The sequence below is a fragment of the Lissotriton vulgaris genome, chromosome 7, assembly GCF_964263255.1.
Source record: "Lissotriton vulgaris chromosome 7, aLisVul1.2, whole genome shotgun sequence".
Lineage (NCBI taxonomy): Eukaryota > Metazoa > Chordata > Amphibia > Caudata > Salamandridae > Lissotriton > Lissotriton vulgaris.
Genome location: NC_141695.1, coordinates 1218426316 through 1218438976, shown reverse-complemented (window position 1 = coordinate 1218438976; position 12661 = coordinate 1218426316). Strand labels below are relative to the sequence as shown.

The window sequence follows — 12661 nt, the reverse complement described above, 5'->3', positions numbered from 1 at the left end:
TCGCAACACTCACCCTGTACTAACACAGCCGGTGTGCAGAAGCGCCATTGGCGCACCAAAGGCATGCCTACTGCACGCCCGTCTGCACCCGTCTGTGCTCAGCCCGCACTCAGCTCAACCCATACTGCTCAATTTTCTTCTAGGGTGGGACAGAGCTTAGGGCATCCCTGAGTGGAGCTGCTTTCAGTCAAGCCAGGAGGTCATTGTGCAAATATATGATACCCCTCTATTTTGCCCTTTCCTTCTGCCTGTTTTTCCTGTTCTTTCAGGTTACCCAGTTGGACTCCACCAGTGAGTTCCACACAACCACAGGCAAAATGCTTCATGAAGTCTACTAATACTTTAGTGGTTCAGGAAGCATCAGTCAAAGACCTCTCCCATCCCAAGAATGCCTTAAACATGCATGACATACTCAGAGACAATAGCTTTGACAATTTGTTTCTCACAAAAACATGAATGAAAGAGAGGTTTGCACTTGAGATTGTATAAGCAATTTCTGAGGGTTATTCCATTTCTCACTCAGACAGAGCGGGAAAAAGAGGTGGAGGTGTGGCCATGATTTTCAAACAAACTCTGAAATACAGTTCCTTTGAAATTACTGAAATCCTGTGCTTGAGCTTCTGTCTTTCCCATCATGTGAGCAAAACAGTGGCAGGTGTCTTAATCTACCACCCTTTCGACTATCCTGGGAAATTCTTGTACTCCTTTGACAATTGTTTATCCAAATATCGCCTAAAATATTCAGAATTCTTCATCCTGGTAGATCTGAATCTTCATGTGGATATGGCTACTGATCACAGTATGTCTGGGTGGAACCTGAAGCAGTTTGTCAATTAATTCACTCATCTAGTGGGTCATATTCTGAACCCTATGTTTTCAAATTGTGATGTGGAAATAGCAGATGTCAAGTGTAATACTTGAACTGACCCGCCACAGTATTTTCTAGATGGAAACTGAAACAGGACACTAAAAGTAGAAGAGTCACTCCTTCTGTACCTCATTTCAGTTAGACTAAGGTCACTAGGGAGGGCGTCACTTATATACTTAGGGGCAGATTTATGTTGGACATGCGCCACATTTGCGTCACACAACGGCGGCGTAAACGTGGCGCATCCCTACGACCTATTTACAACGTGACGCAAATAGGCAGATGCGTCACGTTGTAAAGCCCTGCGCCACATGTGGGCGTTCCGGCGCAGGGTGGGCGTTCTGGGGCAGGTGCGCCTCGCAAAAGTGGCTGAGTGAAATCTACAAGATTTCATCAGTCACTTTTAGGCCAATGCTGCGTCAAGCAGGCGTAAGGCTTGACGCAGCATTGGACAGATAGGGCACCCATGAGCCTTGCTAGAGCTGCGTCGTGCTTGCGACGCAACTCCAGCAATGCATCACCTTTAAGGCACAGATGCGTCACGCATCTGCGCCGTTTTTATCCCATGGTGCACAATAACTGGCTCATCCCTGGGGATGCGCCAGTTACTGTAAATCTGCCCTTTTATATATGTGTTCCACTTCTGAATGGAGCCATTGAGAAGGACACAAAGGCAGTGAATTCCTGGTTAAAAGACGTATGGCGGACACCACTGCACCATTAAGGCAATGTATGGCCTTCTAAAATGCTCCAAGACTCCTTAGTGTAATGAGGAGCTTAGATAAAAACAGCCAGCAATTTAAAAGACTGGAAGGGTCATTGAGAAAGCTTTTCTATCTGACAGAAGTCAGTCAGTTTGGATGCCACCTTTTGCATCTGCCTCTAAACCAATAAGATTTTGTATTTCTCAGTGCTCCCTCTTGAGCCCAACACTATTTAATGTTTACAGGACTCCTTTGGCAGCTCTGGTGGAATCGTTTAGGGAACAGGTGGTGTCCTACTCTGACGATACACAAATCCTTCTCACCTGGGACAGCAACACTCCCAGAACAGATTCATAGCATGCCTGTCAGCAGTATTTCAGTGGGTGGGCCTGAGTAATTTGCAATGCAACAACAGCTAAACCGAAGCGTCAGTTTTTGGCACTCTTCCTCCATCCTGGGGAGGGGAATTCTGCCCCAGCTCTGCTCATTCTGCCCCTACCCCCTTATTAGTCATATGCTACCTGGGGGTCAAATGGATACGCTGTCCTTCAGTTCCCAGAGGCACAGTGTTTCAGCATTCTAAGATTCTTAAAATATTTTTACTCTTACTACAATCCCAATGCCAGAAAAATGGTTATTCATGCTCTTACTACCTCCTGGCTGGTCTACATCAATCTGTTGTACTGGAGCCTCCCTGTGTACCAACTTAAAAGACTCCAGTTGGTGCAGAATGCAGCAGCCTGACTTCTCTTAAATCTTCAGAAATATAGATACATTTGTCTGCATATCCAGGATTTGCATTGGCTACCAATCCCCAGAAAATCTCAGTTCAATGGGTTTGTGACAGCTCATTGAGCGTTTTACAAGTCTGGTCCCCATGACCTGGCCAACAGACTTACACAATATCTTCCAACTAGAAGTCTGAGTTCCTCAGATGTGGTGTTGGCTGTTTTGCTAAAAACCAGGAGAAATAAATGGGACAGCTATTCCTTCTTGGCCCTTGCAGCCGCTAGCTGGAATGCTCTTTCCCTTTATTTATGGGCCACTAAAGACAAGGGTTCCTTCAAGGAGCCTAGAAACCTGATTATTTCATCTTGCTTTTAAAATAATCTCTGTTCCTCCAACTGTGATTACTGGACCTTAGCATGGGGACACACTCTCTGAGTAGTTGTTCACTCTACAAAAACCAGAATAAAAAACTCAAAAAACTTGAGATTGCTAACACTATCAGCAATTTAAGACTAAGTCCACTTGTACTACCTGAATCTTGGTTCCATGCAATTTCGCAAAAATAGTATGAAACTCCTTATGTACTTCTCTATTACATGCGGTGAGCAGAAGTACAGGACTGGCTAAGGGTTAGCAGTAATCCACAACTCTGTTAACTTCAGGCACCCTTCGGGTGCCTACTCCTGGAAAGCAGATCCATAAATTAATCTTCAATAAGACTTAATGTAATTTACCACCAAATAGATAATTCCACATTCTACCTTCACAGACCAATGCTTGGAGTATATTGCATGGCTCAAATATCTTCTCAGTTGTTTCAACATTCATTGGGTTGATTATACTGACATTATTGTCACTACCTTCATCTTGTTACTTTTCAGTAATCGTTTTATATAACCCAGCCACAAACCTACTGACACCAAAGGTATTTCCTGGAAAATTGATGGTACTATCCTTGAATCATGATTAAAGTAGACTTGTTTACTATTGAAGACCAAATTTGCGGAGATTGTTCCCACCACTATCAGGTTCCTTTCTTTCCGTTTTATGCAGGGTAAAGCCTTTAGGTCACTGCAAAATGGTTATAGCATGGTTTTGTGATATCGAAAACACTGATACAAAAGAATCTCCTTTCACACACCCAAGAGAAACCTCTGCTCTGCCGACCTAGCCCTGGCCGAAATCCCCCGCATCCATAGAGCCAGAACGGCAGGCAGATAATTCTCCTACATCGCTGCCAAGATCTGGAACAAACTCCCCCCCAACATCAGAAGAAGCCCAACACTGCAAGCCTTCAGAAAGGACCTCAAGACCTGGCTCTTCAAATTACATTGGAACTGCCCAAACCCCCTTCCCGCAGCACCTTGAGAACCCTCACGAGTGAGTACTGCACTCTATAAATCCCTGATTGATTGTTTGATTGATACAAATACCTTAGCTCAGGTGCCGTCTAATAACCTCTCTCTCATTTAGCTTAACTAAAGAGTCAATGTCTACAGCACCAACTACAGCAAATTCCTATCTGTCCTCCTTGACGAGCTACCACTTCTCAAAAAGGCCCAGCTCACTCGTTCTGGTGCCCCCCTCTGCTTCCTATCCATTTTCTGAGTGCTCCCTCCTGCTATTCCCTAATTTTTCACTGCTTTCTCTTTCCTTCCCCTATTCTTCTGAGTGCTTTCTCCTGCTTTTCCCTCACTTTTTACAGCATTCTACTTTCTCTTTCCTGTTTTTTCTGAGACATTTCTCTTTCTTTTCCCTTGTTTTTCACTATGTCTCCTTTTTTTCCCTCCTTGCTGCTCCTGCCTGCTGCCTATTTTCCTGCCTCCCGCCTAGACCTCTCACTGCCTACCAGCGCACCTTCCTTCCCCCAGAAGCTACTTACTGGAGGCTGCAACAGGACCCCATTTAGCAGGCCCCAGGCCCAGCTCTCAAATGCTGGTGCATCGCTATGCTTCCTTCCCATTTTTTTGAGTACTTTCTCCTGCTTTTGCCTTGTTGTTTTACTGCTTTATTAAGGAAAACAAGGGACCCCTACATGAATAGCCAGCTATAACATAGGGAAATTAACTAAAGTAAGGAAGGTTATATCTAGAGAATGATATCTATCTACATATCTATATCAACTTGCTAGTGAACTAAGTAATTATCATAGGAAACAAGGGACACCCTATTAACACAATATGGACACTGGAGGAGGATATTGTGATATATTTATTAATTTAGAAGTATAGTTTGGAAAGAAAGGGGACCCCTACTTACTAGTGGTTTGCTAATCATAGGGAATACATAGACATGGGTTGAGAAGAAAAATAGCAAACCATTGATAATATTAATGCCCTTCTTACACCCCCATTGTATATATTATTTACATAGGCAATAATAATTCACTTAGGCAGCAATATATGAAAAATATATGATTATTTTATTTTTCTTGTTATTTATTTTACTTTTTATATCTTTTTTCCATTTTGGACAAAACGATTCTATATTTCTTGTATATATACACCTATATTGCTTTGATTCATAGAAAAACACTAGTAATTCATAACAATAGTAATAAATAACATACAGTGCTCAATGTGAACAAAAAGACAAGACAATATACATCTAAATATAAACAAGTGCTGTACGATATGTTCGGTCGATGGAGAGTTTATGAAGGCAAATGCGGTAGAATAGAACACAACGCGTTTCGGCCTGAGGCCTTCATCAGGTGACCGTCATTCGTTTTTTACAGAGACGGGTGTACAACAAATTCTGTGATTAATTTGTAGAGTAGATTCGATAGATGTATTTATTGTTCAAAATTCTATTTTATGTTATCCGAGTATATAACGGGAATCAATCATAAGTACACGTCGACATACACCAGGGAGATTCCACCTTGTTTCTCATCTTTTAGGAACTACAAAGTAACTCCTCACTTTTTGTAGATAATCTCACTTCTACGTGAGTGTTATGCGAGGACAATTCAGTCCATGTTTTACCTTCCACCAGAGCGTCTACGTTCCATCTCTTAACGAGACTCAGCTGAGGTAGAATCGACATCCTTTTCTAACTGGCTAGCCCGGCGGTCTTGTTTAAATATAAGACATAGATTGACGCACAGCGCATTTCGGACCGTTAGGCTCACTAGCCGACACACTGCCTGCGACGCTTTATATCAGAGTATCTCCACATCTTCAGGTAAATCGCCAGTCTGGATATTCATCCTCTGTATTAAGTCTCTCCCCCTCCATAGATGTAATCACCATCGTATAGATATATAGATATTTAGTCATAGTCTATCTTTGGCTACCTCGTTGGAGCATATCGCTGGCTTCTCCTGCGCTGAAATCATCGTCTTTCATGATGCTCCATTCCGGTTAAAACCGTGAACAGATTTTGAACCGTCCTACCATCAAGTTCGACCTTCATTCTATCTAGGTAAATTAACATATCTTGGACGCCTATATACCATATCTATCATGGATATATATCCTTATGGTTTTTATCTTTTATTTTCATTTGTTCCCTGATAGAACGGTAATGCCAGCCTGTTGAATCGAGCAATAAGAAACTGTGAATCGTCCAACTACAGCATTTATAAAAAATATAGGTAAAAGCTCTATAATGCTGCAAACATTTTACAGTAATTTGTTATGCCGATCTTTCCCAACATTCCTCTAAATTTCCATACCATATATATTTTATTTATACAGTACAATTGGTTCCTTATAATCACTGCTTTTCACCAATATCAATTCAAGACGCTTGTGCCCATCTGCCTTTCGCCATGTGTAAGTAGTTTCTGTTTATCTTGTCTCATCATAGTTCGTATACCATCTGGTACTCTTTTAACGAATACCCGTTTAGACAATATATGAATTTATCGAACAAGATGTTAGCATTTCTTTCTGCAGGTTTGTAGAGCAGAATCTACATATGCGTGCGATGAAATTATATCTAGGCAGTTATGACCGTCTTACTTGCAATAGAAATTCTTTTTAGAACACTGTCTTGTTTTTACTTGGTAATTCTCTAGTGCACACTAGTGTATATAACCTTCCAGGTTACATGCTAGCTTCATATTCTGCAGTTATACTGAGTTTAATTTGCATATATGTCTGATGCATTTACATCGGTGTACCTCTCATTCTTCCCATATATCATAGAATTCCATCTCATTCAATGGTAAACTAGGTTATATACATTCTATACTGTCTACTCTTTTGCAGTCGCTATACCTCTTATGAAGGATATTTGAAGCCGTAATACATCCTGACTCTTCTTCCGAAATGGGCTACTTTGGTAAGAAGACGTGCCTCTGTGTATTCACATATGTAATGGTTATAAGATCCCGCCAAATTAAGTATGCCCCAGGTGCTATAGAATTGATATGTTTTGCACACAAGCTAGCACAAACTGAGGATTGTAGAATACATAAAATATTTTGTATATAAATGTAAATATATGTACATAGAACTGTTTTTTGGATATAACTGTACAGATTGTTTATTAACATGACCTTTCTCAAGCACATCCTATGTATATATAGTGACTTTTTAAATGGTTATGGTTTTCACAAAGTGCAAGTACAAACTATTTTAATTGTTGTTGTCTTTTGTATATACCTCTTGTTAGTATATTGCTTAACATCCATTGTAGACACCCTGATAATAACTAATAAAATGACTATTGGATATTTTATAGTGCAATAGACGGCTACCTGATGAAGGTGTGTATGCCGAAACGCGCGTTGTAGACATCTGCCGCACTGCCTGAATCAACGCTCCGTCCGTTATTGGATTTGTATATATTGACTGTTAATATCTGCTGAATAAAACGATTGTATATGAATCATAAATTGTTTACTTGATGAAAAACAACATAAAATATAAAATGTTATACTTCTAAATTAATAAATATATCACTATATCCTCCTCCAGTGTCCATATTGTGTTAATAGGGTGTCCCTTGTTTCCTATGATAATTACTTAGTTCACTAGCAAGTTGGTATAGCTATGTAGATAGATATCATTCACTAGCTATAACCTTCCTTACTTTTGCTTTACTGCTTTATCCTTCAATTCCTCTGTTTTTCTGAGTGATTTCTCCTGTTTTTTCCTCGTTTTTCACTGCTTTGCCTTGTTTTCCAAATTTGCCACTCCTTCCTTCTGCCCATTTCCCAACCTCCGCATAGCCCTGCCCACCGCCTCTCAAAGCCCTCCCTCCTCCCAGGACCTACTTAATGGAGGCCGCAGTGCAACCCCATTGAGCTGGTCGCAGGCCCAGCTCTCCAGTGCTGCTGCATTGTTCTGCTACCTCCTCGTTTTTCTGACTGCTTTCTCCCTCCTTTGACTTGTTTTTTACTGCTTCCTCTTCTCTTTCACTCTGTTTTTCTGAGTGCTCTCTCCTGCTTTTCCCTTATTTTTCACTGCTTTCTCCTTCCTTCCTCTGATTTTCTGAGTGCTTTCGCCTGTTTTTTGCCTCATTTTTCACAGCTTTCTCCTTCCTTTCATCACTTTTTCTGAGTGCTTTCTCCTGCAATTGCCTCTTTTTTCAATGCTTTCTCTGTGAAGTAGCTAGCAACTCCAGCAACTTGAGACCCTCATGGACGAATAACCGTGCTGATTGATTGAATGAGTAATTGATTGGAAAATAGAGAAGGACCCAAACCCTCCACCTTCTGGTTTTCAAGAGATCTCTTTGTTGAAAGGAAGGAACTAGTGAACAATTGTAATCAGGCACTCTCTGCTGCCAGCCTCAACAACCTTAAAGCCTCAAGACAAGAGTACAATAGACACATTTGTTGTAAACACAACCCATATTAAATCTCTCATTGATTCAACAAAGAACCACCTGAACCTTATTTCTGACAAAGTCAGACTAATTAATAATCCTCTGACTTCACTCACTGTTGAAAACTGTACAGTTAAATCTAAAGAATTTTGTAAGTTCTTTGATGAGAAAATGATAATCATTTTTCTGTCTCTGACTATATTCCTGATTCCAAGAACCATATAAGCCTAACCTGTAAAGCAAAGGTGAATTGGCTCCATTTTGATTAGATTATCAGAGACATACTTTTATAATCTATCACTAAGGTGACACCCTCTGACAATCTCACCAACTCAATCCCAGCTAATATCATTAACAACCTGACTGACCTTGAGGTTCTGTAAATTACGAATTTGTTCGTGCTCAGCCTCCATTTTGTAGACTCCGCCATTTTGTGTTGCCCTCACTCAGGCAGCACAGTGAGCGTGATGTTTTCTGTCGTTTCTGCATTTACGTGTCAGGTGGCTTCCTTGCCTATGGTTACTAATGAGTGTCAGGGTCTGGCCGAGTACATTAATTCCTGTCTGAGCTGATTAATCCCCGTACGGACTATTTGTTGGTTCACACCATTCTTTCCTTTAAGTTATCCTATCTGTTGTCCTTCGCTACATGTCTTGTGCATTCTCTTGTTTCACGACTGTCCTTCTAAAACCTACAGCTGTGTTTTCTCTACTCGTAAACTGAATTGTGTGGATTCGTTTGCAATTTGCTTAAGGGGTCTAATGATAAACATGAACCGGGAATTTGAGTTGCTTAGGACTTAAAGCATTGTTTGTAACGTTTGCCTATGTCTCATGTTCTTGTGTGATTGCATTTTACATTGTCTTATAACGTATATAAACCTGTGCGCCACGGAGTTAAGTGGCAGTCTCTTTTGAACCTCGTTATACCAACGACTTCTAAGACCACTGTACTAGCTGCAGCTAATAAATACAATCTTCTACGCCAGACGAAGAGTCTGTGTCTCTGTATTTTACAAGGCAGGTGAATCCCGGGGATTTCAGGTGTACCTTGCCCCGCCGGGCCTTAAGGCTACGGTTCTCCAACCCCATTGAACCAAATAAGTGGATCTAACTTATACAAGAACTGTTCCTTAATTCCTCAAAGTTGACCAAGTCAGTTCCCTTCTAAGGAAACCTTAACTGATGCAGGACATCTTACACACCCATGTCCAGAATATGTACTGCCTTTTCTTGCAAAAGTCAATGATAGCCATGTTGCCTCTCAACTCACACAACTGATTTACCACACACTAATCAGTCGGCTTTGAGACAGGGTCATATCATGGAAACTTTCCTGCTTAAGGTCAATGGCCATGCACTTCACTTCCTTGATACTGGAACCTCTTGTTTTTGTGCCCTCCTTAATTTATTGACAACCTTTAACCGACTAAGTCATGCTCGACAATAATATTCTCAAACAGCATACAGGCATCAATGACACAGACCCCAAAGGGTTTCCATTCTGCCTTACATATTGATCTCAACAGATCAAACCTGTCACTGTCATTTGAGATGTCATCAGTGATGTCACTGACCATGTCATGAATGATGTAATATGTGACATCATCAGCAGTGGATTGCGGGCGTGCGAGATATAGTTAGTACAACTAACTATATCGGAGGAATTTCAATGGTTTTGTATGAGTGAAATGTCCAGCAAACACCCCTAAAATCTACAGTTTTTTCAGTGAATTTCTAAGGTTTTTTATATGCTAATTCCTAACTATATCAGGCCTGAAACCTATGTTTTTTTCAGTGAATTTCAAAGGTTTTTTAAACGCTAATTCCTAACTATATCTGGCCTGAAACCTATGGTTTTTTCAGTGAATTTGCAAGGTTTTTTAAATGCTAATTTCTAATTATGATGTGTGTAAAACCTATGGTTTTTCTGTGAATTTCTAAGGTTTTTTCAATGCTAATTCCTAAATATAACATGTGTGAAACCTATGTTTTTTTCAGTGAATTTTCAAGGTTTTTAAAATGCTAATTGCTGTATCAATTTTTATATTTTTTATATATTTATTTTCCAACAAACTGACTTTGTATATTGTAATACATTGACTGTATCCTGTAATATGCAACGGCACAGCTAGTTTTTATGATTTGGATAAAGTTAAACAGTATAGTCTACATCTTCAATCAAAATATAAACAGTCAAATTTGTCAATTAATTATTTTATTTTCAACGTGCGCGCAACGTGCGAGCACCTCGGGATTTTTTCTTTTTTTAATATGTTTTTTTTGCCCTTCTGGGTCCTTCTGAGACCCCCTGAGAAGGCCTAGGGGGTCAGGGAGTCTCTAACCTGCCCCCTTTTCACGTTCTCCACTATTGTTTTTGACTCAGTTTTGCCTCGAGGGTGCGTGCACCTCGCAATTTTAAAAAAAAAGGCCTAGGGGGTCTGGGAGTCTCTTTCCTACCTCCTTTTCACATTTTTAAAAGCTTTTACGAAAATCAAGTAAAAACGTCCTTTATATGCAACGGTCGCGCAACGTGCACCAAGCGTGCGCACACGTTGCGTGCACGTAAAGTCATGTGACATGAAAACAACACTATTGATTGGTTTATAGTAGTTTCTTTTCCAGAATCTTGAAAAACCCCACCCACTTCCCTCACTATCTCTTTTGGTTTCCCGAGAGAAGGATCTCTGCTTTGTTCCAGCTTTTTTAATATCAAAATGGCAGAACAGCAGCCTCAGGATTCTTCTGAGTTTGTGTGTGAGTAACTCTATAGATGAGTGTCCGTGTGTAATAAGATGTATAGGTGTATGAGTACATATGATGAGTGAGTATAATTATGAGTGCCCATATAGAACTGTTAGTGAATGACTGGATGTGTATGTAGATTTTTGAATTACTGAATAGGTTGTTCTAACTGAAATTGGTATCTTCACACCCCCCTCTTTAGCCAATGAAAGACAGAGTTTATTCTAATGTTAAAACAAATGTGTGTTGGACATTAAGATTTTAGGGTATAATTGAGATGCCACTGTGGGTGTGGGGTGCATTGTTTATTTTGTCATGAGTTTGATTCTGTACATTGCTAATACTTTTATTTCATGATAATCTATGGTTTGCATTGTGTGACGGTACTTGATGAGTCAGGCTTAACCTAAGAGGCAATGTGTAAAGTACTTGTGCAACAGTTAATACAGTAAAGCAGTGAAAACACCATGCAAAAATAATCCACACCAGGTTAGAAAACTAGAGCCTAATTTAATGAACGAAATGACAAAACTCCAATATGAGTTTTAAAAGAATATCTTGAAATATAACGCTTAGAAAGTTAAAGCCCCATTGGGTCGGACAAAGAAGCTACGCAGGCCCCACTGAAAACAGTACCTTCACGGAAAAAGCATCAACACTGAGGAGCAAGTTGGGAGGAGTGGTTGAAGGTGATGCATCACTTCGATTCATAAGAATGTAGGCGATACGTTGGTTCCGATTTGGGCGGTTTGGAGATGCATCAGAGTCGAGTGCCTGGCGATGAAGGCAATGTGTCATTATTGGGCCACGCTGTAGGCACTGTGATTTCCTTGAAACAACCATGCGTCGGTGTCAAAGAGAATGAAGCAGGTCCAACTGGTGAAAAGTCATAACTGCTAGATTTTGCAGAAACTATCATATACCCCACTTCCATCGGCCTTAGCAGTGTTGAATGAAGGCTTTGATGTCCTTGATATTTCAGATCAGCAGTTCAAGCCAGCAGGCCTTTGAAGTCACTTGGTTCTTGGGATGTAGAGATGCAAATCCAGTTGTTTTCACTACAAGACAAAGAGGGCAGCAGAGTAGCAGGGCTGGCACAGAGAGCAGGAGTCAGGAAAGTCCAGCAGATGGACAGTCTTTTCAGCCGCACAGAATTCCTTCCGCTTGGCAGATTGTCCTCAGGTCCAGTAAGGTACTGAGTTAGTTGTGTCAGGGGCCCAGTACTTATACCCGGCTGTGCCTTTGAAGTGGGGGGGGACTTTAAAGTGAGGTCTTTGAATTCCACAAGGTCCCTGTACTTCCTGCCTTGGCTCTGGGCTCACTACAGGGGAGTATTTCTGCTCTTTGTGTGGGGACAGGCACATCCCTATTTAGTCCTATTCAGGTAAAGTGTCACCTCCTCCCTCCCATCCTGCCCAAGATGACTCATCAGGATGTTAATAGCCCATTAGTATGTGAATGGACCCTCATCTCCCTTATAGGGAATGCACAAAGCCCAGCTGTCTCTCACACCTGACGTGTATGCAGAGAGAGGCAGAGGCAAAGAAAATGCCAACTTTCTAAAAGTGACATTTTCAGACCTACAATCTAAAATCAAACTTTACCATAAGCTGTGATTTTGATTTGTGAGTCCAGAGACACCAAACTCGAAATATCTATCTTTTTACAATTGGAAATTACACTTCCAAATGGCCAGATATAAGACAATTTTTAGCATGCGCAAATCAGTCTTAGACACGTTTGCGCACGCTAAAAACCATGGGCCTATGTTCAAACAGTAATTTGCGAGTCACAAAGAAATTGCAACTCACGAAATACAGTTTTGTGACTCTGTA

General features: G+C 40.8%; 1 protein-coding gene across 3 annotated transcripts in view; it reads right to left on the bottom strand.

Moving 5' to 3' along the window:
- The window catches only part of LOC147703275 (uncharacterized), a 166166-nt gene that overhangs the window by 140288 nt on the left and 13217 nt on the right, over window positions 1-12661 (bottom strand). The window contains exon 2 of one of the 3 annotated variants that reach the window (XM_086931732.1): window positions 7010-7113. The exons of 1 other annotated variant lie outside the window; for it this stretch is intronic. In XM_086931732.1, coding sequence (XP_086787858.1) covers window positions 7010-7049 — 40 coding nt within the window. In that variant the 5' untranslated portion in view covers window positions 7050-7113. Of the gene's footprint in view, window positions 1-7009; window positions 7117-12661 lie in introns of all 3 variants that reach the window. One more of the 3 variants, XM_086931731.1, reaches the window with a different exon arrangement.